At 37.5% G+C, this 27,155-nt stretch overlaps 1 protein-coding gene across 1 annotated transcript in view; it reads left to right on the forward strand.

Moving 5' to 3' along the window:
• The first annotated feature begins 4,028 nt into the window (after positions 1-4,028).
• WDR64 (WD repeat domain 64) overlaps positions 4,029-27,155 on the forward strand; it is a 71,167-nt gene continuing 48,040 nt past the window's right edge. Inside the window, 13 exon segments of the mRNA XM_040599380.1 lie at positions 4,029-4,105; positions 6,316-6,473; positions 7,127-7,160; positions 7,162-7,238; positions 15,495-15,508; positions 15,859-15,888; positions 15,890-15,962; positions 16,481-16,523; positions 17,090-17,101; positions 21,179-21,197; positions 25,163-25,270; positions 26,907-26,989; positions 26,991-27,110. Coding sequence (XP_040455314.1) covers positions 4,029-4,105; positions 6,316-6,473; positions 7,127-7,160; positions 7,162-7,238; positions 15,495-15,508; positions 15,859-15,888; positions 15,890-15,962; positions 16,481-16,523; positions 17,090-17,101; positions 21,179-21,197; positions 25,163-25,270; positions 26,907-26,989; positions 26,991-27,110 — 848 coding nt within the window.

The following is a 27,155-nucleotide window of genomic DNA, read 5'->3' on the forward strand; positions in this document are numbered from 1 at the left end:
CAAATGGGCAATCCCAGGAGGTGAGGAGATGCTGTCAGATCTGTGCTACAGCTGGAAATTACACTGGTATACCTGGCATGTGTACAAATAGCTGTACTAGCTGCAGGTGTGGTTCATCTCACCTACAGAATGTACTGAAAAGTTAAGCACCCAAGACCAGGTGCTTAAGGTGCTCTCTGAAGGTGTTTTATTTTTATTGACTGGCATATACAGTGGCTTCAATAATTAACTTCTAGATGCTTAAATTAGGTGAGATGAACTTCATCTTGTCTATACAAACCTGTGTGGAACTGTGGTGGCAGATGCATATTGATGCTTCTGTGGCACCTGTTTCTTGCTAAGTAGATTAAAACAAGTGGTGATACATACTTGTATCTGCTGACGTCATACCTGCCTTGGTTGTATAGACACAGCTCATAGGGCAGCTTGAACCCTAAACACTAACGTTGTAAAGACCAGTTACACTAGGTTTGGCAACAGTAATCCTGTGAATTTCAGCTGTGATATAAACAGTTTATTTTAAAGGAATAGCCTTCCATAGGAGTTCATCCCTATGCTGCAGCTTCTTGTTACTGTGACAGACATGAAGTGAAAATAATTGCAAACTCACTGGCCTGTTGTCATTTTCCAGAGTCCAACATACAAATCAATAAATATTGCACAGGAAATAATTATTTTTAAAGTTATTACCTGGTCATTTCAACTGTTGTTAGTGACACAGAATGCAAATGCACTTCATAGCAAGGAACGTGGTGCTGCTCGTGGGGCAATAATATGGCAAAAGCAAAGTGAAGAATGAAGTCAGTAGAAAAGATAGTGAGCTTATGTAAATGTGAACTTGATAGCACCACTTCGATCCAGTTTCAAGGGAAAACTTTAATTTTTACATTGCTAAAATTAATGAAGAGTTGACTGCCCAACCCCATACCACTCGGAGAAGAGTTTAGCTGCTCTGAACTCAAGCAACGAAAATCAGAGTCAGAACCAAAGTCTCTTATGTGCCAGAGCCTCTTTAAGAACATCTAAGGCCATTTTAGATCTACTGTGTTTTCTTTGGGCTATTCTGAGCCATCATTTTACTTGGGGACAATTTGTCTTTGAATGAGACTACCAGAAAGAGTGACTGGCAACCTGGTAGAGGCAGGAAAGGAGATATATCACCTTTTGCCGGCTTGTCTTCTGCAGTAGCTTTGGGTTATTTGTTATGTGCTGTCAAATGACATGGTCAGAATTTTAAAGCTTGCACAGAATTTCATAGACTCATAACAGTTCTTGAGATAAAGACTGAAAACAATTGATTTTTCAAACGAGCTGCTAATCTTGCAATGGGCTTGCTGTAGGTGTTCTTTGCACCCATTACAGACATACATATCATCAACTTTGTACTGGTCTGAGAATTTCCAATAGTGGAGACTAAGAGGATTACATGGTAAGAAGAGGAGAGTTGGGAGTTTTGAATTCTGAGTAAACATTACCATATTCCATATCCAGCGCTTTCCACAGTATCTGTAAAGGAGAGAGGAAGGAAAATGCTTTTCATTCAGTTAATGCTCCTGTAGACTTACATGTAGACTTAATGCAAGGAATTCCTGTTACTCATCAATTTAATATTGACTTACCCTTTTAGACTTTGCTTATCTTCTAATGCAGTTCCTGTGTCAGTCCACTTAGTCATCACATCTTATTTTGCACTGTACATTTTTTTTGAGTTTAAACATCAGACAACAGAATCAGCTGGTACTGAAAGCAATGGTTCCTTACTTGGGGGTTCCGTGTATTTTCATTATGCTATATAACATGAGGTTTCTTCATGGGTGATTGGAAGACAACAAAACATAGCTTTCTGTTCTTTACTGTTCTGTTCCAAGGGTGGATGTTTAATACCTTTCATAAACCTTAAACTGCTGCTATTAATTTGGAAATGAGAATGCAGCCTGATGTCGAACAAGCTTAGATGACACAGACTGGAAAAATTAATCAGCAGGAAACACTGCATAACCAGGATTCAACTGGAAGCAATATACCAAATACACCATAACTCTGACCAAGATACAGTATCCGGACCAACCACTGAGTGCTTTGACACACCAGGGGAACATTTTCCTGGAGAATTACTTTTGGAACTAGCAAAAATGCATCCTCAAGCTACTCCTCCGTTTTCCAGAAATCAGTGCTGCTTTTCTCTGCCAAACTGTTTTCCTTATTCTAATTGAAAGACATACTCATTGCTGTTGAGCAGGAGTACCCAGAGACATTTGTTCTCTTCCCAGTGGAAATAATAGAACTTCATGCAGTCGGATTGCTCATGTTAGGTAGCATATCTTGAAACACCACTTTCCCTGAAGGACTATTTCATGCAGACACTTCCCTGCATTATTTTTAGTAATATTGTTTGATACCAAGTTGCTGTCTTCCCTATGTTTCAAAAAGTTGTTCATCTGATTTTCTCGTGTGTGTGTGACGAATATGGTCTTTATCTGTTTTTTCAAAGAAGCAATTTTGATAGTCTTAAACCATGTATAATTAATATCAATCCTTTAGATAGCCACAAATAGATGTAAAATATAATTTCTCCTTTCCTTTCAACTACAGAATATCCACAATGCAAAGACTCCATGCACAGCAATTCAGGAAAGCCTTGACCAAGAGCTTGTCATCAGCCTTCAGTGAACTAATAGAAAAGCTGATCTGGAGATCAATAGCTAAAGAAGAATACAAAGAGATTGATCTGTGTGGTCTAGTGAAAAGTGATTTTAACTAATAGACTGAAACTCACTATTTGACCAGAGTACCAATTTTCATATTATGGTATAGCACAGCAACATGGCATCAGCATTCTTTAAAAACACTGAAAAGCTGAAAAACGTGAAAAAGAATCACAAACATTATTTTGAGGCCTGAAGGAGAGTGTTGCAGTGGGAAGCAGAGAGTTCAGTCTTCTTTAATTAACAAGAGGGAAAAAAAGTGGAGAAGTAATTCAGGTACAAAGGCCCCTAGTAAGAGAATATAACAACTATTACTCTAAATCAATGAAGACATTCTAACAACTGCTGAACGGAAACTGAAGTCACACAATTTCAATCAGGAGGCTTAAATTTTAGCAATGTGAGCAGTTAACCTTTGGAACGAATATGATGGATTCTCTCTATCTCTTAGCATCTGCAGATTAAACCTTGATACCTTCCCGCAAGTTATGCTTTAGAACAGAGTTGTGTTTGGCTCATTATAGTGATAAATGGCTGATAGTTAATGATCTGTAACATAGAAGAGGTGAAAGTAGAAGATGTCAAGGTCTCTTCTGGATTTAAACTTTATGAATTCATGAAGCCTTTGTTAAATTTGGGAGCAAGGACACTAATTAGGGTCAAAGGGGATGTTTTGGCCTGCCTGTTCTAGTCAGATTTTCTCATCTAAGACTTAATCATCTGCTTAATAGAGCACTAACGTCTGCACTGGTATAAAAATGAAAATCATGTAGGATTATGTAAGTTACTTTGGTGAGGTGAATAAAAAGAGGGACAACTTTCCTTGTGATTTCTTCATAAGCTCCATTTTTTATGAATGGCAGAAGACGCCAGCGTTTACTCATTATCACTGATGTGCTTCTCTGAAGTACTTAATTTTGTTGATCACAAAAATATGTGATTGTGTTAATGAGTTTGAATTAATGACTTCACAAACTGGAAGATCAGAGAACAAATGTAAATGCATGTTTGCTTAAGCATAGCTAACACCATGCACAATTTTGTTCACATTCAGTTACAGTTCAGTTATATTTATTATGCTAATAATATTTATGTAAATGTGCAGTGGACATGGGAGTAGTGTGATAAGCAGAAAGGTGCCAGAATTTTATGTCAGCATAGTGTAGTGATACAAAGGGAACGACGGATACCACACACATAAAAGGTGGGCATTAACTTACAAGGATTAATAATACTTTAAAGGAACTAATTCAAGGTTGGGATGTTGTTCCTGGTTTACAGGTAGATTTTAGCAACCTAATAAAGTTACCGAGAAAGAAAAAAATGGCAGAGCCAAGACAAGAACACAGTTCTGACTTCACAGTAGAACACACTGCCTCACATGGCAGTGTCAAGAAGTGGTAAACCTTTACAATTTGCAAAATGTTATCAAGCGTAAGGGATCAGATTCAGTAAGTGGTTGTAGGAACTGAAAGTGGATCATCTGAGGTGTAGCACAGAATCCAGAACCTAGAGAAAGATAACTAGCTTCCACATGCAGAGAATCTTGATCATAACATGATCCAAATTAACAAACATATTAATTACCAATACATATAGCTTTTTTTTTTTAAACTGTGACTGCTAGTCAATAGAAGACTACTGTTGGTCACAGGTGCAAACTGTAAAATTCCTTTTTCAAACACCTGGTTTTTCATGAAAATGTTTCCTCCTTAAAATTCACTGCACTGAACCTTTCTTTGAGGGCAGCTTTTTACATCATTCCTTTCTAATTAATTAATGAAACGTGATTCTTTAGCTCTTTCTTCAGTAGTCACTATATTACACATGCAGAGGATAGTTTTATATTTAATTCTCTTTCAGCTAGAGGAAAAATAAATTCACTTTTCCACCACTCCAGTAGGATACCCTAGGGTTCCGCTGTTCAGTAAAGAATTTAAGATCCGGCAGGATGGAAAGATAACGCAGATATAACAGAGAGACTGGTGCTCTCGCAGGGCAAAAATTATGTCTGATCTCAAGACATCGGGTAGCATTTCGAACAATTTTGATTAGTTAGTGGATGTTCTGAGCTGCCACTTTCAAAAGAAAGCGGTAGCTGCAGTTTTGCTTTCTGAATAGCCCTATCCTGCTTTTTTTTTAAAGTATGTCTCAAGAACAAAAACCAGAATGGTCCTTGGGGTACCTTGGTATAGGAATAGTCTGACTTTAAGATCCTGACTGAACTTCAGCGCGAGTTAAATGCAGACCCTTTTCAAAACAGTAACCATTTAAGACATACAGCTGAGCCTTGGCCCAGGACACATATACGTTAAGAGCCAGTGCTTAATCTCTGAGTTTATTAGTTGTATGTTAGGGAAAAAGAAAGAAACAGTAACTTGACTGGAAATTAAGTAAGGCAAGTAAAGGGAGTTTGAATGGCTGTGAGAGTTTAAGGGAGAGGCAGCTGAACAGTTCAAAATAACTAAAACTCCACCACTCCATCGCTGGATTTTCTGCAGTCTTAATCATAATGATTTATGCAATTAAAAAAAATATTTCTGCAGGCTAATTGGGTTTCTAGGACAGAAGTTCTAGTTCACAGACTAGGGATTTTGAATAAAATAAAGAGGATGACAAGGTATATATGTATATATATATTGAATATATTTATTCAAGAAATGGAGAGAGATTTAGTAAGGAAGCAAACATTCAGTGTTACTTCCAAAAACTGTCACAAGTGCCTTTCTAGTTCTTTTGGGATTGAATTGTATGTCTTTGGCCTCTTTGTACTATGTGAACAACGATTCATAATTTAACATCCCTGGTAAAATGCTCTTATTGCTACTGTAAAACCAGGTATCCCCACCCAGACTGAGATCCCTGGTCGAGCCTTGCAGGGTTAGCGCATGCTAGAATATCATCATGCTGGTCTCAGTTCTCCTGTCACAAAGCTAATATAGATGGACAACTGGCTCTGTTGTTCTTTACCAAATAATGTGTGCATCCAAGGGAATCCACAATTTCAGCTGTTCCTAACTGTGTTAGTTGGTGTGCAGCCTCTGGCAGAAAACTTGAAAATAATCCAAAGCATAAGAAGACAATACGAAATTTAGAGATGACTGATATAATCTCCTCACTCCGTACAAAAGTCTGAAAGATATAATAAACTTGCAACAGCTAGTCTCAAAGGTGTATTCTTACTGGAGAATGTGATCTCATATTGCTAAAGCAGTGCCAGCTGTAGCAGAATTGAACCCTGATGAAATCCTTGTCTGGCTCTGGAATTGAGAAAGTTCATGTCTGTTCAACCACCAGCGGCACAGGATACCATGAAATAATCTCACATGCCAGGTTATTAGTGATCCTCATTCATGACCTAGGGCTGCTCAGCAAGTAGCATTCTGTGATGTAATAGGGTTGTGACATCAACAGTTTACTACCTATGCTTGCCAGCTTGAGATGCTAAGCCAGTGTCACCTCTTCTTTGTTATGTAGTTCTTGGTATACCTATCATGCAGCTGCATCTCGTATGAATTTATGTGGGAATTCAAGATTTAAGGAGCAAAACAGGGCTTGGACCAGGCTATAAGAAGAGCTCTTCCTTTTCACTTGTCCTCTGTCAATAAAGGATGTCTGAAAAGAAGGGTTGTGATAAGGATAGTTACTCTGCTCTTGAATTGCTGGATTTCAAGAATGCTTTGAAGCAGTTCCAGAAACTAGTTGAAGAAATAGTAATCCAGACAACAAAGGAAAGATTAGGCTTGTGTATGAAAGATGATGTTTAGAGTTACTCTTTCTGATGGGAAGGTGTAATGATTCATATGGAGAGAAGGTGTCAGAGAGACAAGACTATTAAAAAAATCAAATTAATTTTCAGACTGTAACTTCTTAATTTTTACAGGAAATAGGCAGATTGCACTGTAAGAGTGTTTTTCTCCTCCTGGTAGGACTTCTGGTCAAATTACAGCGCTCACAAACAGAATTGGTGGGGTTGCCACATATACAAGTTAGCATAAGCACAAACTCAACGATTTGTATAAATCCAGTTGCTTACTTGTAAATAATGAGGACAGAGGTTTGCTTTTCTCAGTGCAAGTGGCTACTGTTGCATGACAGGATAACCTTTATATCAGACTGATATCAGATTCATATCCAACAAACCAGAATGGTGGTATGAAAGTAGGGGAAGAAAGAAGAGGTGAGAATTTTTCACCTGTTCTTTTACCTGTTTCCTGTTACGCATTGCAAATCAGCTAGTTTTGAAAAGACTAAACATGAAGATACAACTTTTTTTTTTTTTTTTTTTAAAATGCTTTGGTGTGAGAAGCTAGAACTTGCATGCTATTGATATTGAAGAAATAAAACAGGAAATAGTGGGGATAAGAAAGGAAGCTGTAGCTTGCCAGGTTTTAATTCTGGATGTTTTTCCTCCCATAAAGATGAGATAGACTATGGTAAGTTCTGTAAAACCACAGACACTTTTTGGTCCAGAAGTCAAGGATCATAATATTAAGGCCTTTTCAGGAAGATTAGCAACAATCCTGATGGCAGGCTAGAGTAGTGTAAGGTAAGGATTTCTAAAACTTGTATTAAATATAAATAACTAATTAGAATCTTTAAAAGTAACAGTATTTAGCTGTTGATTGTGTGTTGTTCATGAGTCTGTTGTTCATGAGCTCTGTAGCATAATGAGGCACTCTCATGTGGTTATTTATCCTGCCATTCATTTCCTAAAAAAAAAAAAAAAAAATCATAATAAAAAAAATTTGCAAAACCATTATGCCTTTGAAGCTAGAAAATTAAATAAAATTTCTTTTTTTCATTGATCTAGACAAAGCTAGATTGAAAACTGGCTTACAGTAACCGACTTGTTGCTGTTATCCTATTCAGGAAGTGATGTTTAATCCTAACAAGCTGAGAAAGGAGTTCCATATTTAGTTTGATAGTAAACAATTTAGAAACTTGCATGTCTTTGTTTGTTGATTAAATGCAAGTTTCTAGGGAAGACATTTGAAGATAAGAGGGTAAAATCTGTCTTTGGTATTTCTCTTGTAGAATTTGAGTGGTGACAGTCATTCTGGTATGTGTCTTGAGAGCTGAAGGAGTTTGTAATATTATAAAACTTTAGCTCTTTCTAGCTTGTGTTATTCTGTGCCTTATGCTATTATAATTTTAGTTTAAGTAAGAAAAATCCTGCGCTCCTAGTGTTAAAACCTGGAATGTGAAGCTTAAGCGTCAGAAGATCAGTAGTCAGTGTAAATTGTAAATATGAAAATAATCCCTAGAGGCATGCCTAACGTATTTCACTAGACTGAAGACTAGCTCTTTCAGGCTATCGTGTCTGTGAAAGATTAAGTATGGAAGACCTTTGCTAAGCCCTGCCTTTTCCCCCTTTTTTCACGTGAGTGAACAGGGCGGTATTTTGCAAATGACAGCATTGTCTCTACAAGATTTTTGCTAAGAAATTCCCTGTATAGGATTTTCTGCTGACTATCTCTGGCTAATTTCAGACTTCTAAATATATCATACAAAACGGCTTAACACATGAGAGAATCCACGCTGCTAATTCTAGCAGATTCTTAAGAGCAAGATTTGCTTATACTGTGCTGGCGACAAAATTAGTCCAGTAATTTCAGCAAGCAGGACTATTTTTTATTCCAAATATGTATAATTTTCCTTATTCAACTCTTTCCAACCCTGAGAGGTATCCATCCTTATAAAGTCACGCCACTGGAGGTCTGAGAAGAAAGATTAATTAGAATGAATTAAATAAAGCCTAGGTAGGTTACATTTTTATTTGTAGGTGAACTGCTTTTCTTTCCTGCCCCTACATGTTTGGCACACCAGCTGAACTTGCAAATCAAAATTCTTATTAAACATTAATTATGCTCTACTGGTTTACCTGAGTTGAGGAAGTTTGTCCCTGTTCTCTCTGAACCAAGATCCTTGAGCCTATTATGCAGATGCACAAGAATACATGGTAAAGTATGACCTAACTAAATAAAAACATTTTTTCTGCTTCTTTTGTGAAAGAGCAGTGATGTCTACCAGAACTGCTTATCGTCAAACAAAGTTTGATATACTAGATTCCTGACAAGGCAGTAGGATCTGGAGCGTGGAGCCTGAGTATGTCCAGATCTTCTGAACTACTTCAGTGGTATGCATTGGCCTCAGGCTTCTTGACAAAATGCAAAATTCTTATGATTACAGTATGCAATTTTTGCTCTGAGGATAAGTCTATCTTTAGCTAAACCATCAAAAATGCTTCTTCTCCTTCCTCTCCTTCCTCTTCCCCTTTTCACAGGGATAAATCTGGCCTTTACTTAAATGTGAAGCATTAGAGCTATGGCAGTATTTTAGCAGAGAGGTTTTTTACCCAGAGGATTCTGTATCTATTTTTTGAGTCTGTAGATGGGTGAGACCCATTTTTCTGTCTCTACTGGTGGTAAATAGCAAATCTTTGGAAAAAGTGTGTAAGAATGAAGTAACTATGAAATAGTAGATCTGGTTTACTCCTCCTAGCTTCTGACTGCACATTGCTTAAGGATTTCCTGTGCCAGAGTTGCAGCTGCGCTCTACGTTTAGTATCTCTTGATGGACTTTTAATCTATATATTTGTAAATTACTTCTGAAACCACCAAAAAAGGATACTCACATAGCATCCACAGCTTTACAGGTTTTGTGAAAAAGTACTTTGTCTTGTTTCTTTTAAACACGGTGCTCTTTTTTGCATGTGTTATAAGAAATGAACATTTGCTTTAGGAAAGCGTCTTTTATTAAGGTGTTTCTCATGGACAGTGTTTCAAGCAACTGTTCTGTAAGACTGACTGGTTTTTACATTGTTTGAGCCAATCTGTATTAGAAGCATCTGTCATCATATGCTACTACAAAATTTTGTTTGTTTTTTACCTGAAGGCAGAATTGGGCCGAGGGAACATAACTTCCAGCACACAATAACTTTCCTATCGATAGCATTGGTGGAATTGCATATATGGCAAGCCCTTGCTGGGCTTAAAGCCACAAGGCAAGGCATGAACTATAAATTCAGTAGCCTAGTTCCAGTTTAGATTACACTGGAACACCACTTTGTTTGAACCTTGAAGTTACGCAACACCTGTTCTTTACATGTTATTGACAATTGCCATCAAGTAGTTTCCTAATACTATTGTAGAAGCAGTTTGTTCGGTCCTTTCAATTTAGTAAGGTTCTGTATGAGAACATTTCTGGTTAATACCTCTCTTAACATTGTTTTTACTTACAATGTCACATTACTCACGAACTTTGCTTAAGTCAGGCATTAAAGATTTTCTTCAAAGAAGGCCTGGGGGAAATAGCTGTAGAGAACATCAAACATTATATAACTGCCTTCTAGTGAATGTGCCTTACAAGCCCTCTTTAACAGATAGAACTTTAGACCACATCCAGTTCCTCTGTTATTAAGTTCACCTTGCGAGAGGTAGATTTGGAATCTTTTATCTTTGCATGTCTCCTACTTGCACGTCATCCCTTCTTCCTTCCCTCCTTTTTTCAACACGAGAGAATGCATAAAGGTGAAGCCCTGGCTTTGCTCAGCATTTCTTTGGATCTATCTAAAAATAGGGGCAGGGATGGGGGGGAAGATTTCTGGTTCTGCTGGCACATGATACACAAGCTAAGCTCTTGAAATGGCCAGCTGCCATCAGACATGCTGAAGTACTGCGTGATTACAACACCAGTTAAACCCTTGTGCTAGTCAAAATTTTCTAGTTCATCTCAAACTTCTTACTGCTTTCTGTGTGGGATTGGAGAGAGGTGACATAACTTCTTGTATAGATGTGGCAAGCTAGACCCAGATCCTAGATAGAGTCATGCACTAGGGGTATGATGCAGGGACCAATTCATGGTGACTGTCAGACTGACAGTCCTTTGTTTAGGGAAGCAGAGTAGTAGTAAACTATGTTCAGGCTCACTAGTTTATAAAAGAGCTAAAGGAAGCTCTGTTTGTTTACTGGAGTATCTTTTACTCCAAAACCTTACTTGAGTTTCCAGTGCAATCAGACTAGTTACCTGGGCTATATAATTACACAAACAAGTACAGTATGGGGGTCAAATAAAAGAGGTGAAGCCCCTTTAGTTTCCTTATGAAATGTGTGGGATTTGCCTGAGAAAAAATTCCCCAGAACCCTTTCTATGATCATCCCTCAAATTTTCCAAGTGTGAGCTGACTAATGACAGCTTTTTAAAATGTCCTGTGAATAAACTTTCTTGAAAAAAGAGGAGTGTGGTGTTCAATGAATCTTCAGTATCTCACAGCATAAATTTCATGTAGGATGGATATCAATGAGACTGTACAAGTGCTGCAGTAGTGAAATGGAAATACTTGTTATTTCTCTGTTCAAAAGAATCTTGATTAAAGTGTTAATGTGGTTTTTTATTTATTTTCTCTTGTGGGGAGAAATATTTAACATAAGTAACTGGCAATCCATCTATGATGGAAGTAATAATTCAGTTATGAAATAGACAAAGATCAGACTGTTTGAATCAGCTTCAATCTGACACTGATTTCTTCACCTTGACATGGCCTTATCCAGCACAGTTTGAAATATAATATGGCATTAAAAAAGCTGCAGTGAATTTTTCGCTTTTTTTTCCCTTTCTGTTTAGTGGGAAGTCTAATGGTGATATGCATTAAAGCTATCTACATTTAGGAACATAAAGCTTAACTCAGGAAAAAAGGGATAAGATTTGTTTTATATTTTTGGCATAGAGAAAGAAATGAAAACTGATTTAAGAAACTGCTGATTCCTGATCTAGCTTACAGTGAAACAGAATAATCATTGCATTGATCATTTGATTGTTGTCTAAGCCCAATTTACATCAACCATAACTTCAGCATCAGCTTTTCATCGACTGTAATTATGTTAACATCCCGTCTGTGATGATTAGATCAAAACAGTAATTTCCAGGCTTATTGGAATGAGTTCTAATAAAATAAAATGGGATTGGTTTGTATCCTACATATCACATGGTGGTGGCCTTTTTAAATTTTGTTTCTCTGACAAACTACAGTTTCAAAATGGTTCAGGTAGTCCTGGAGAGTTACTAATGTCAGGACTGAACCCAGTGTTCTTTGTTCTTCTGCCACAGGCTTATAAATGTTCTAAAGTCTCCTCATCTCTTTTTCACCTCTTGACATTCAGAGATGTACACATTTACTTACTGGTGAGGATCATAGACCATTTGGTTTTTTTCCTTCCACCCATATCTGCAGGTCTTTCTCTTTTTTTATTTTTTTTAGGTTGATTCTATTCAACACTTGACCAGTCTAAGTCCCACTTGCTTTTCTCATCCTCCTTAGCCTATTCATTCCTTCTAAGGGCAACTTTTCTTGTTCTGAAACAAACAACAAAAAAGCAAATCTGCTTCTTTACATGCTTGAAAACTCTATTGAAATGGTCGGCCTTTTGACTGGGGAGTATTCTGTGTATTCTAGTTGAGACCAGCTGTTGTTTGAGAGAATGGTGAAAGGGACAGATATGCCTCCCTTACCTGATAATTTGTTCTTATAATGTTCATTAACCTACTAGTTACGTTAGACAAATTACATTTATAAACTGCAGCTTGGACATCCCATTAATTACTCCATGTGAGCAATGTAAGTAGTCTTGATCTTGCTTCAGCTTCCTTTTTATCACTTAATTTTTCAAATGTTTCATTGATAACAGATACTTTCTGTAACATCCTGAATAGCTATTATGGTTTCTGCTGCTCCAGAGTTTTAATGATTTTTTTTCTTTCTAAAGGGACTGTATTTCATCCCTGTTCTTCTGAGTTCCCCTGCTGCTTTTGGCACTGCTGAGCATGCCCTCAATCTTGAAAGTCAAAGAAGAGGGATACACTTCCTTTGTTCCTTTGATATTTCTCTTTTATGACCTCTGTCTCACCCACCTTTCCCAGAACTCTATCCCTGACCCTTTGTTCCTCTCTTCCTACTCTCACAGATCTAGTTTTCAATTTTACCTCTTCATATCTGGCTTCTCTTCAGCTTGACAAAATCATCCAAATATATTTCCATGACCTAAAAGATCATGGCCTTGTATAACTGTTCCTATTTCTTTATCTTCCTGATGTTTCTCTTTTTCAAGTATCTCCCTGTTCAAGGGTTTCCTGTTTCCAGCAGTCTGCACCATAGTATACCCCTACTCAGAGGACACTTCTTTATTAAAAAGACACTACAGTAATTTTAAATCTTTTTAGTTAAATTAGAATCCCCCCTTAGTTATTCACTGGCTTGAAGATTTAAAAGACTTATCCTGGACAGTCTAACAGCTATCATTTATCAATGACTGAGGAAACTGACCTCTGCATCTCTTTCCCAAGTGCAGTTGGCACTTTGAAAGCTCTATTTTTTTTAGTGACAACCATCTGAAAGATGTATAAATTGCATTGTGCTTCATCTTTTATTGTCTTTGTCAACCTCTGGTAGATGTTATGGGGTTATGGGGCTTGTTAGGATCCCCTGTCTCCATGTTAAGAGTCAGCAGAAGTAGTTTATGCAGCTGTAAGGGATTTCTAAGATGCTCTTTCTTTGGGCAGTGTTCTTTAGTAAGGTTTTTAACATTATCTCCCATAACATACTCATAGACATGCTGACAATGTACGGGTTAAATAAGTTGGCAGTGAGGTGGAAAGAATACTGGCTGAACCCGTAAGTGATAAAAAATCCAGCTGGAGGCGAGTCACTAGTGGCATATACCAGGGGTTGATTCTGAAGCCAATATGTAACATCTTCATTAATGACCTAGACAATGAGAGAGAGTGTACCCTCAGCAATTTGCAAATACAAAACTGGGAGCAGTGGATGATACACCCAGAGGGTTGTGCTGCTGCCATTCAGAGGGACCTCAACAGGCTGGGGAAACGGGCTGACAGGAACCTTATGACATTCAACAAGGGAAGTGCAAAGCTCTGCACCTGGGGAGGAACAAGCTCATGCACCAGTATACACTGGTGACAGACCAGCTGAGAAGCAGCCCTGCACAAAAGACCTTTGGTCCTTTGAACATGAGCCAGTAATATGCTCTTATAGCAAAGCAGGCCAACAGCATCCTAGGCTGGTTTAGGAAAAGGATTGCCAGCAGGTCAGATGTGGTCATCCTCTCTATTCAGGACTTGAGACCATACCTGGGGTACTGTGTCCAGATCTGGGTTCCCCAGTGCAAGAGAGATATGGAGCTACTAGAGTGAAGGGCTATGAAGATGATTAAGGGGCTGGAGCACCTCTCATATGAGGAAAAGCTGAGAGAGCTGAGACTGTTCAGTCTGGAGACTATTAACATTGTCTGTAAATACCTAATGGGTGGGGAATGAAGAAGAGAGAGACAGACTCTTCTGCATAGTGCCCACAGACCTGACAGGTTGGACAGGGCTCTGAGCAACCTGATCTAGTTGAAGATGTCCGGGCTCACTGCAGAGGGATTGGACTAGATGACCTTTAAATGTCCCTTCCAACCCAAAGTATTCTGTGATTCTGTTCTGTTCTACGATTCTAGGACAAGAGGCGATGGACAAAAATTCAAAAGTGGAATCCAATTTGAACACAAGAAAACACTTTTTTTACCATGAGGGTGATCAAACACTGGAACAATTTTTGGAGTCTTCATCCTTAGAGACACTCAAAACCCAACTTGACATGGTTCTGAGCAACTTCGTGTCACTGACCTCATTGGACAGGGGAGTTGGACTAAATGATCCCAAGAAGTCCCTTTCAACCTCATGACTTTGTGATTTTGTGATTCTATAACACTGTTTTTATACGTATTAGAGGTGGAAACCTGCTGTAAGAATATTAATTGATGACAGCAGAAAGCGTACATCCTTGATTTTTTGGAGAAAACATTCCATTATAATGGTCTAGCTATACCAATTCTTTCAGAACCTTTCTATTTAATATTAAACAATTGGGGTATTCAGGTGGAACTTAAAACAGTGAGAATCAACTGTGAAAATGCTGTGACGTGAAAACCAACCACATGTATTTATTAGTAGTATCGCCCACTTTTTGATTCACAGTGGGTATCATGAAGATTATGTTATTATGACTTTGTTGAAGGAGCGTGGACCTGGAATTTGGCAAAGTAAATCCTGTATCCTGTTTGAATGAAGGATGGAAAGACAAGGTTATATGACAAGAAACTAGAAAGAGGAATGTAAGGGGCTAGCTGTAAAGTGAAAGATGAAGAGTAATGTGTAAGAATATTTTTTTTGAAAGATGTACACCTGAATCTCTCAAAGTAGAAAAATGGGAGTTATGTTGTATAACATGAAAAGTACTAAACTAGAAAAAAGTGCAAAGTTTTGTATTGCATCCAAAGGGGCATTGCTTTTAGAATTCATGGAAGTGAGTATATATAACGTTCATAATATGAGAAAAGAGTTTTAAAAATCTGTACTGCGGAATGGGGCTGAACTAATTTCCTGAGGAAATTACTAACCTACGTTTGGGTACAGAGCTTGAGGTTTGGAAAGCATTTCAGCTAAATATCATCACAACCTGGAACAGAAATGAGCTACTTACCTGAATATCCTGTGTAGGGATCTCCATCACGATCAATACAAACGGAACATTGCCAGGCTTAGGGAGGTGGCTGAAAAATAGTTTCAAAAATGAACTTTATATTCAATGCTTTTCAGGCAAATGGGAATCTACATATCTTTATGGAAAAGCTCTTCTTCTGTGTAGGCTAAACCACTATGCTACTTTAAAACTCTCCATTTATAAATACAGATAATTCTGTTTTGTCTGCCTTTTACTGTTTTTTCTTCTAGCTGAGGAAGCACAAGTATGTAAAACTGGAAAAAGGAAATTGAAGATGATTGTTTACAAAAAAATCATTACAAGGCAAAACTGTACTAAGATCTTTATCAATTAGATGGCTTTCATTCCTAGAAGCCCTGTGCATGCTGGCTTCTTTCCAAACACTGAAGAAAGATTGTGCCTGAGTAGCGGGTCTCAGCAATTTAAAGTCATATTGACAGTGGGTGGTTAAGGCAAGTAACACTAGGAAACTTACTCAAAGTATATTAAATGATAAATATGTGAGATAAATATTGGACTTTATACATACAAACATATATTCCAAAATCGGTTCTGTTATAAATTGCTTGTTTGATTTACTTTTGTTTTGCTTAGATTTTTGGCTGTTTCATAGGAGAAAGTGATGCCGTCCGTGTCTTCCCAGCTGAAAGAAAACATGGGTTTCCTTGTATCCAAAAAACCACAGATTACTCATGCAGGTGACATAGTTCATCCTAATTTTTTTTAATGCTGTCTGTTACACACTTTATTGAAAGGACAGTAATAAGATCGCATGTCTGTCTGTGCTTATTATTCATGATGCCTCTTCTTCTTATGTGTTCCAGAATATATGTTTTTTCACTAAACTCTTTGCATCTGAATACTCCACTGCTGCCTTTTCTCCATTTTCCTAAATTATTCTGAAATTATGAATTCTTCTGACTCAGACTGTTTATTTATGCAGTTATTCTTTGCCTTTCTGTATTTTTAAATAATGTAGGAATAACTAGCACATCCATAATGCATTAGTGGCATTTAAAAATGCAACATGATTATTTAAATCAAGTATAGGATAATCCATGATATAATGCATTACTGCCTTGGAGTTGGTAGCAGTATGCATTTCAGGAAGAGAAAATTTTCTTGATATTATGGTTCTATTTGTTTAGATTTTCTGTGTCTGTAAGATGAAGAGTAATGTTTACTCATTGAAAGGTGCCCCATCTGGATTTCACAGTACTGTCCTCTTGGAAAGGGGTGCTAACAGTTTTTAACAACCAGCTAATTCTGACTCAAACTTTTTCATTATTCCATTAGGCAGTATACACGGGAACTGAGTGAACTGTGATCTAGCATGTAAACTTACCCGTAAAAAAAAGCTAGATTTTTTTTTTTTATCAAAGTTAAATTTGTCTATATTTTTAAAGTACAGTAGGAAATATTAATTGTTGTTTTCAACTATAAATCTACTGAACCATCAACAGAAATTGACAGAAAATAGAGATGGCTAATAGAAGACCTTCTTAACAGAAGTTAGTTTAATAGAAAATAATATGCATTTCTTTTTAGAAAAAGTTTCCCTTAATACAAAATATACTATTGGAATTATATATATATATTGCATATATAGTGAAAACCAGATAATTGTCTATTTGCTACGGCTACTGAGAATATGTAGAATGGGCAGAAACATTTTTTGGTTCTTTGAAAAGAATTATTAAATACAGCAAGATCTAGAAGCTTGAAAGTCTTGAATTTTCTGACAGTCTGCATGACACAGCTTCACAGTTACTCCCCTCATCAGCAAACTCTAAGGAGACCTGTACCATTTTAAGTAGAAGTTCAGGCTCAAGATGCTGTTAAAGTAGAATTTGTAAATGGCTCTCCCAGATGATTATGTTACTATTTCGAGGTATGCACTTCTAGATGCTGTGAGATACATCACACATCTATGCTCATTGGCGCTTTACATTGGTACAATTTTAATACAACCAGTTTATTAAAAATTGTTTCAAACGATGCAGTAAAGCTTTATAGCAGCACTAATGCTTTCTAGGGGTTTTAGCTAATTAGTGTGTAATACTTATGACAGGAGTGTGCAAAGCAAGAAGGGATTCCTGTGGATGATTAAACAACAAAGCAGTGCTGCAGTTTTCGTAAATGCTGAAATAATTTATTTGAAAGCCTAGTATTTTGTCCTCCAGAGCATTATCCCTCTTACGTACCTACAAAAAATAATTTCACAAAGTATAATGTTAAAAATAGCTCTCTTCCCCACCCCCTACCTCCCCATGCTGTTTTCAAGTTGAATTGCTGCCTTCTCATAGACTGGACAGACGTCACTCTGACATCAGTGACTGCAGTGTAAATGATTGTACACCCAGCTGCTTAATGCAGTGAATTAAAGACCTCAAATCCCACTTATAAAACTGTATGTTCTGAAAATTACTAAGGCATTACGACAGCAGTCATTTACTGATGCTATGATCTCTGATCTCAGTTGATCTAAGCAAATGACTTTTGACTTCATTAGAATTGTTCTGATATATGTTGATGCAAGCAAGGGAAAACTAGTTCTTCAGCATTGCTATCATTTGAGTCCTGTTGCTAGACTATGACTTCGCATCACAAAGGCAAATATAGAGTTAGCAACTTTTGCATCATTCTTATTCTCTCAAAGACTAAGGATTTAAAGAGTTCTGGCTTTAAAATCTCAGCTAGTGAGCTATTTTGTCTAATTTGGCTTTGCAGCATATTGGTAAAGGGAGTATGTAGAAGCTTGCCCTGAAGGTGCTGCTTGGTGGATCTTGTGCTCTGAATGGAGGGGCCAAAATATAGATTCATGAGCAGTGCATTGACAAATAGACAGGGAAGCTATTTTCTTATTATGGTTGCATTTTTAAGATTATTAAAATGTATGGTGTTCTTGGATGCACATATATGCCACAGAACTCAGTGTGTTCCATGTAAATGAATGAATAATACTTGAGCAGACATAATTAGTGAATCTGATATTATAGAGATTTTAACTGTGCCACTTCTGGGGCATTTGACAAAAAATATACATGTGGAGGAAGAGACAAGGCCATATTCTGTTCATTTACCCTGGTGTAAATTGACGTCCAGTGCAACCAAGTTTTCCACAACATCAGCTTAGTATTATTCTCATTGCTTTTTGGAAAGCAACTGTAACTTGACAATCTCTTTAACAGTTATGTTATATTCTTGGAGTCAGCTGACAATCTAGACAAGAAGTTTTTATTTGATACTGGGTAGAGAATTTCTGCCATAAAAAGTGTGACAGGAGGATATGTTTGACATAATGGTATCTCTCACTATTATGGTGCAATGCCATAATTGTTAGGATTATGATTCCAAAGAAGTACAATACAAAACCTGGTAGCTTTAGTGTTGACAGATAACTCCATTTAGTATCTGTGAGCACCCACTTCTGTTCAGCTCTGCACCTGATCTGTGTGCCCCTGTCTTGTGCCACTTTCCCGTCCTTTCCCAGCTGTTCCCACTTTTTCAGCCTTCCCTAGGGAAAGAAAGAAGTAGGTTAGAAATACTTTGGATTCCTCCCCTTTAGGATGGAGGATCATTACTGCTGGGGATCACTGGTCAGTTGGGATCATTACTGCTGAGCATGTCAGTCTCTACCATAGGGTGTAAAGTGTTTCAGGGGAAAATCTTTGGCTTCCCCAGGACATTTATTTGTCTGGGGAGCTGATGGTTAGTGAGAAGAGAAAAGAAACCCATGCCCACAACTCCATGAAAGCATTCTGGATCAGAAAAATTTAATGATATTTGATGATGTCATGTTACTTCTGTTGTTGTCATTATAGTCACTCTTTTGGTATCAGAATTGTGACTTTTTCAGGTGCTTTAGTTACAAGTGACCCTATTCTGCTTCGTGCTCTACCTTGTCTTAGGGAATAGTTGATTGTATAAAACATTCTTATTTAAGTGTTTGCACTGAATGGCCCTGGCTTTGGCCAATTCACTTTCTTCTCATCCTTCCTCTAACTACTGCACTGGAAATAGAATTAAAGTGGCTGTTACTGGGCTTGACATTCCTGAACTTTCTGATGGTTGTTAAAAGATTTTCATGCTTTCAGAACACAATATTTTAAGCTATTTTGTTTGTAAAATTGATATTCTATATCCTTATCCCAAAATGCAATGAAATCAATTTCTGGATTTTTTTAAAGATAGTAAATCCAAATTTCAAGACAGTTTAAATGTATGTTGCTATTAAATTTATTAACTTGGGGATTTTGGGGGAGACATAACTCTAGAACTGGGTCACAGTTTTTCTATTATAAAGCATGGTTATTAAAACTGAAGGTTTGCATTTTAATAGCTTTTATCTAAAAAATTGTAAAAAATAAAAGGACAATATCTTATGTGAGTGTAAATCATCACCTAGTATTTATCTATTAAAGGTATGGTGAATTATACTAGTTGAAGACCTCAGTACCAAATGGTTATAATGCACAACTATGAATAATACCTTATGATTAATTTCTGAATAGCTGAAGAGAGAAAGCTGCGTTTACCTTGCATAGCTTACATTTCTCCTTTTCGTATCTGCAGAAATAACAGTCAATTCTTTTTTCACCACAGTTGTTATGCCATTTTCATCTGTTTTAACATCATCATCAATACTGGCATTAGCTAACTGATCAAGCTATATATTTGTATGCATCTTTGTGCAAATGAAGTAAGGTCCTGAATTCAGAGATGAGTTATCAGACTTAAAACCTTCCACCCACCGATAAACCAATGATGAACAGAGGGTGGCTGACAAACTGCAGAACAGTCCCTAGGTTCCTCTACCTTCTTCCATTCAGTGTTTTCATTCTTAAGATTTCAGAGCAGAGGCTTATTCAACCACAGTAACAGAGGTCTTGACCCTGAAGATATTGAGCCAGGAAGGCTGTGAAACATAGTAGTTCTAGAAATAAAATCCAGTGGACTGCAGCCATCAGAACTTTCCCAGCATCATGATGGTATAAATGGAACATGAACTACGAGTACAGATCATTTACTGGTTTTTTCCAGGGATGTTATGGAGAAAAGGTCACTTCAAGAAAACCTGATTTCATTTCTTGATGAGATATGTGCCTAAGTGAAAATAATAGAAGCATAAATATAATGCACTTAAAACTCAGTAAAGTATTCCACTTAGTACCATATGACCTTCTGTTTTAAAATATGATCACTGAAAAAACCTCTAGAGTGCATGGATTAAAAATTGTTCAGCCGACAGGTCCCAAGAACAGCAGTCAGCCTAGAATCATCATTGAATGATGTTGGCAATACTGGCAGTGAACAAGTCACTTCTCTTGAAGAATGGAAATGAAATGTCTTTTAAGTGTAGTATTAGAAAAACATCAACAGGCCCAGTGGATGAGCCAGACAAGCTGAAACAAACTACTGGAAATGAGGGAGTGACGACAGAGCCCTTGAATGAGGGGATGGAGCAAGGATGTAATGAAAACGTTTATCTAGTGCAACTGCCTCATTTGTCAAGTACGGCAGTGCCAAGATAAATTCTTATAGCCCTTGCTCTAAAGCTGGAACTAGGCAGCATGTTTTGCTTATAGTCTCTGGCAAACTGTTCTCTTCTCAGTATATCAAATTAATTACTAATTTGTGAATTGCTCTCTTGAGGACTTCCATACTAGCAGTTTCTAAGTAGTCTCAAGCTCCATGCTAGGAGGCTGTTTGGGTCAAGAACTTTCATTTTGGATCTTAAGGATAGAGCACCATGCTCTGCTGTTCACACACACAGCCAGTTCATTCCACAGGCTGAGGTCCCTGAACAAGAACTGGCATGGAAGGCGCTGCTGGCTAACTTGAATGATCTCTCTGTCTCTGTTGGGCTCTAAACTTCTCAGTGGACATTCTCTGGAGCATACTATGCAGGAAGCCAAACTGTTCCTATAGAAGTCTCTCCAGGCCTATATAACCACTGATCTTTGGTGTAATTAGTGTAATTTAAGTAACTTCACTGGAATTATTAAAGACACGTTTAGTGCAATTTGTTTTAAGATGAGAATGATGCAGTTACATACATGAAAACACTTCTATTGGTGCCTATTCCAGGAAACCTGAATTCTTCTACACTGGATCTTTCCCTGACTGGCAGCACCTATTAAACCGGTGCAACAAATGCATTTTTTTTCCACTTTTTCTGTTATATTATCAAATATGACTGTGCCTGTAAATGTAAAAGGAAAGACAATAAATCTGGAGTATATTTTACTGAAGAGGATAAATCTGGAGTTTGTTTTACTGATTCTTGCTTTTTGCTGGCATATACAAAATGCACATCATGTGTTGAAACCTGATTGTTTTCAGATACTTTTTTAGACTGCCAATCACTAATTAGAAGTATTTATCTTCTATAAAGAGGAGAATCTTACAAGATAAATTCTGTACTGGGGAACCTTTTCCTCCTGTTGGAGTGTTCATTGCTTCTCTACCTATGTCTTTCTGCTTTCACTCAAAGTTCCTTGCACTTCGGATGCTGTAAGGAAAATCTGATTGTGTAAACCATATGGGGTTTTTTGTATGTTTATTAGACATAAGTTGATGTATGCAGCCTTGGTATAAATCTTGTAAAAAAACCAACTTCATATGAACATGCATTCTTATTTACTCTTCAAACCAAAAGTGTTTTTAATGCTTCTTAGGTTGTAATTTCTGCTAGTTTTTCTCTACTTTTTAGTGAAATAGTAACTTAATGATAATCATGTCTCTAAGCCAGGGGATGCTACAATACAGTGGCTAGGATGCTTCACTTTAAAAGAAAAGTCAAGCTCAATCTTACTTGGCTGGGTTTAAAATGTTTATTTAACTGCAAGCAGGCCTTGCCCTCGATGAATTAGAGGATAGAGTTGTTCCTATCTGGAGTAAAACCAGTCAGATCAGAAGGCATATATTATTGCAACATCTGTTTCCCTTTCACTGCTAATTCTTTAGGGGAGTAATAGCCTTCAACCCTATTGTAGACTGAAGCATTTTTCCTGAGAACATGTTAAGCCTTAAGGTAGCTTTACATAGCAGTGCATAGGTGCGTGTTCCTTGTTTCATTTGCATAGGGACTAACTGTTGCCAAATTCTTGTTTGACTGATTTTCTAGTCACAAATATTGTGACGAGAGAGACGCTGAAGCCCGTGCTCATACTCTGTTTGGTGGTTCAGCATCATTAGCTACATGGAGAGAATAGTGAGGGAGAAACTGATGTCCAGAATTGCCTAATAAGACTGGAACCAAAGATTGGTAGGAAGTAGAGAGCACTAAAGCCCTGTAGAGTGTAAGTATATAACTAACTTTGATGCCAATGTAATTAAGAAACTAACTACATTTTTAAAAGTTTAGTGGCTTAGTTGTGGAAAGTTAAATGTTTCTCACTTTTCCTGGGCGTGGAAGGTTCAACCTTATTTATCTGTGCATATGAAGAGCTAAAATAAATTGACTCCAGTGGCTATATCAGTTTTTCAAAGGGGCAAAGGGTCCCTGGCATCTGTTTCTATCACCAGTGTGAAAGGCTCTGGCTTTTTCTCTTCAGTCACTCTATCATGTGGAAAGGGCTCTGACCTCAGCTGCAGGAAAAACTTGAAAGTCTGTGTCAAGTGCCAGCACCCAGTAAACACCAAGTGCATTTTTACCTGCAGGTAGACATGGGGTAAGAGGAAAAAGATAAGACTTCACAGAATGTCGAGGAGGTGACCTATAGGTGCTTTAGAAGGAAGCTTCAGGAAAGTAGACTTTGACAGTTGGCCTTGAGGCAGAGGTTAAAGGAAAATATTTGCTCTTTGAGACATTTAAAGAAACACATCTGGAAACTGTATCTCACTGCTGGACATGTGAACATAATTGTTCTAATATTTTGCTTAATTCCTTTGTTAGAATTAGTAAATTGTGCCCTGAGAGGAGAATATCCCCTGCCAGCCCAAATGACAACAGCTGTTTTCACTCTGTTCTAGGTTCTCGCAGCATTTGAATTTGACCTTCAGTATAGGAAAACAGAATAGCAGCCTTGAGCTAACATGCCTAAAACATTTAAGTATGATGAAGATGTTTCCCTTGAATTGCCAAGCTAATCTTTAGCGTTTCCCACTCATTCTTCCTTAACTGTTATCAGATACCTGCCTTTCTTCTGTCTTCCAAGATTATCCTCACAGGTTAACTGGGTTGTTTCTCCCAAATAGGTGAGAAATACTTTGTGTTCAGCTGGGACAATGTTTTAAGTTCTTTCATCGGGGCTTGTTTTATTGCCTAAAATTCAACTAGAGCACAGAAAGAAAGCAAAGGGACATCTGTCCTTTAGACTGTCTCTTTAAGCAGTTAAGTGCAAAGATTCTCCTTGGTGCTTGGTTTTGATCCTCCTTTTGCCTCTGTACCATGTCACTACATGTGATAGCCTGCAAAACCTTTCCAAGATGCAGCTTTGTTACTTTGGCTACATCATCAAGAGCCAGCACTACAAAGCAGTGGCTTAATCAGCAATGTAAAATGAACTGGGTTTACACCAGCTACTCGTTGTTATCTGACACTATTGTAAGGACCAAAAAAACCCATAGTTAACAAAGTCTTCCATAAGAATTACCAAGCAATCCATAAGGCCTCTGCAGGACTGATATTTTCCATGTGTTTATCGTAGAAAACAACACAAGGAATCCTTGCATATGTAATACCACTTGCCCACAGGCCATTAGGAAGGAAAGAAGCTTTCTCCCACAATAGAGTGTTGACATCACTCTGGCAGGATTTTGGACCCTGTACACTAACAGCAAAATCAATATGGTGTATGACAACGGAAATAAAAGCAGAAGCACCAGCAGATGCCTTCAGTTCACTGTGGGTTTCATATTGTGCTTTTTGCTTCCTAACTCACTTCATGGATATAAACTGTTTCTTTAGCAACACAGGTCCCTGTTTTAGCTGTTTTTCAAGTACTTCCACTGGAGCTAGTTTTTTAGAGGTTACAGGTAGGTACAGCTTACTTTAAGAACTGCAATAACAGCGTTGTTTAAGTCTGTGTCGAATGCTTGTGTGTCATATTAATCTACAAAAGAAAGCTGCTTCAGTTAGTGTTATTTTATAGATGTTCTGAATTATTTTAAAGTAATAGATGATTGTGCCATTGCAGACATAACAAATGGAGCAATTCCATTTCAAACCTCTGGTTTAGGAAGGCACATTACATTTTTTGGGAAAAAAATCAAATGGCTATTAATGTTTCAACAAAAAACAAAATTCTGGCTGTGTGGTAGCGAGTTTGAGTCTCTAATCTTACACTTTGCAAGAGAAATTATTTTACATTAAGACCTGTATAATTGGAGGTATACATGAAAGATGGCTTAATATGGGCAGATGTATATCTTTGTAAATATTTGATCTACCTATTGGGAGAATTAAAATTATTTAACACAAATGACTTATTTTTACAAACATTCATTTCGGTAGGGCTTGTGCTATTATAGCTGAAATTTTGCCTGCCTTTAACTTTCTTTTCTTTTGAACTAAACTGTATCCAAGTACAAATTTAATCTGCTTTACTGTGAATATTTTAGCTGAAGTTTCCTCTGCTCAGTGTTTTATTCAGGGTGTAATTACAGTTCAACTAACAGTATATATGTATTGCATCCTCTCACGTGCAACATCTGTGCATCTGAGGCGAGTCCCTGATAACAGAGGCTGACCGTGACACCTCTACAACTTCATGTATGAGCTAGTCCTGGAGTTAGAACTCTCAGTGCTGTTAGCTGGGGCTGGACCTAGCAGCTGCTAGTGCAGTGTGTATGGGATTTTTATGAAGATGGTTTAAAATATTTACTTACATGACAGACATTTATATATTTACAGAGGCAATCCTTCTTTAGCTACCCTTTTTATTTTCATCAGGATACTGCTCAGATCACTAGGTGTGATTTCCTACTTCAGCCGAAATGTGTCATGGCCATAACTGAAAGGACAGTCATCATCTGGGACTATAAATCAAAAGGGAGTCAGGTATCTTGTTGGATCAGGAAATGCTAAAGCAGAAGCCTGAAAAAGATTAATCTTTGTTTTCCATATACATTCACATTCCTTTGATCTAACAGAATGAAGGCATTAACTTTTGTCTTTGTAAGAACTCAGTAAAACAGTGGAATTTAGACTAAAGGAGGAATAACCTTTCCACACCAAATGGGTTTATTAGTGTGTCTTAAAAACTTGGAAGAAAGAGGAAAATTTTGTACTATGTTGCAAACAAACCCCCAAAGAATTGATTTTCTAAGTATGTCTAATGCATATATGTGCATGTGTATATCTAATCGTGTGTGCATGTGGATATGTATATTTTGGAAGCTGTTAAGAATTAAGGGACAGGTTTACTGGGGAATTTAACATAGACCCCTTTGAGGTAACTTCTTGACTTTAAATATTTCTGCATATCCTGTATTTTGTTCTGGTCTTTTCAAGAGCCAAAGCATCTTGACGTTGCCAGTGTATGTCCAAACTGTTAAAGTTTTCTTGAATGCCTTATTACAAAATATAATTTATGTAAGGATTTCTGACCCATACCTGAACTTTTTCCTCCTGTTCCTGGGGCTCTTCTCAGCAACCGAGTTGACTGAGAAGATGAGAAGAAGCAAAGTAAATATTTTTAGGATAAGATCAAGTCTTAGGATTTTGTTGTTGTTGTTCTTGATATTAAAATTCCACTCCCCGAGTTCAGGCTGATCAATGGAACAATTTCTGCCAATTCAATTGAACTTCTGGGAAGGAAGGCTCAAAATTTTATTCTCCACTCATTGTTCCCCAGGTTTCCTCCAGTCTCTAGATCAGTGAGAGCTGAAAGTATCCTGTGACTAAATAGGAGCAGTTCTCTTTTAAGACCACAGAAATAATACAGAAACTGTTCTATATCTGGTGTTATGTCTCTTTAATGTTTCTGTGCTACATGGAAAACATTGAAGCAGTTAATTCCTATGGCATATGAACAGTTGCCAGTTTAGGTTGGCAAGGATGCTTTAATCAAATAACAGATGGAGTCAGGCAGTAGAACCAATAAGCAGCACAATGCAAATGACCCCAAATCTCATTCACAGGCCTTCTCAGTCTAGCAAACTACCACAATGGCTTGCAGCTGTATTCATTCCCACTGTCTCAATTCCTGAAAATTGAAACACCTGTCCCTATAAGTACACTTGGTACTCCCAGGCTATATTAATAATTAGGACTGTGATATAATTTCCCTCTGTGTGTTACTGCTGCATTTTGAGGTTTGAATAAGGCTTTAATTTGTCTATTTCCTATTTTCTTCTAGACAGCATCTTATTTTTCAACATGAAACCACATACAGTCTTAGCAAATATACCATCCCACTTAGGATGGTGAAATCCTTCCTAAAATTTGTAATTCACATTTCCTCACTGAAATGGAAAAGGCTACCTATGAAATAAAGCCTCACTGAAACCCTTACAGTTTGCATGAACTTCATTTGATGATGTTCTTCCATGTATTTCTAATACCAGGAAAAGGCTGTCACGGGGGGAGCTTGAAAAAACAAAGAATTTATTGCAGATATAAGTAGATAAGCATGATATTTTCAGGCAACTTAAGGGCTTGCGTGCTATATCTAATAATCTACCATATTTCACAGAATAATTGCTTTATCATCAAGCCAATGGGAAATGGTCTGCTCTGTGTTTGCACAGTGACTACATCAGATCACCTGGCTGAGGATGGGAGATGATAAGGGTTATGTTCACCGGCTTACTGTGACCAGTGATCACCTTGGCTTGAAACAATGTGAAAGCAAAAAAGAATCACAACCGCAGGTCTTGGACTCCAAAACTTTTAACGTGTAAGTTGCTTATGGTAAGATGTCATCAGTCAAGCAATTATCTTC

The sequence above is a fragment of the Falco naumanni genome, chromosome 6 (genome assembly GCF_017639655.2).
Source record: "Falco naumanni isolate bFalNau1 chromosome 6, bFalNau1.pat, whole genome shotgun sequence".
NCBI classification, from domain to species: Eukaryota; Metazoa; Chordata; class Aves; order Falconiformes; family Falconidae; genus Falco; species Falco naumanni.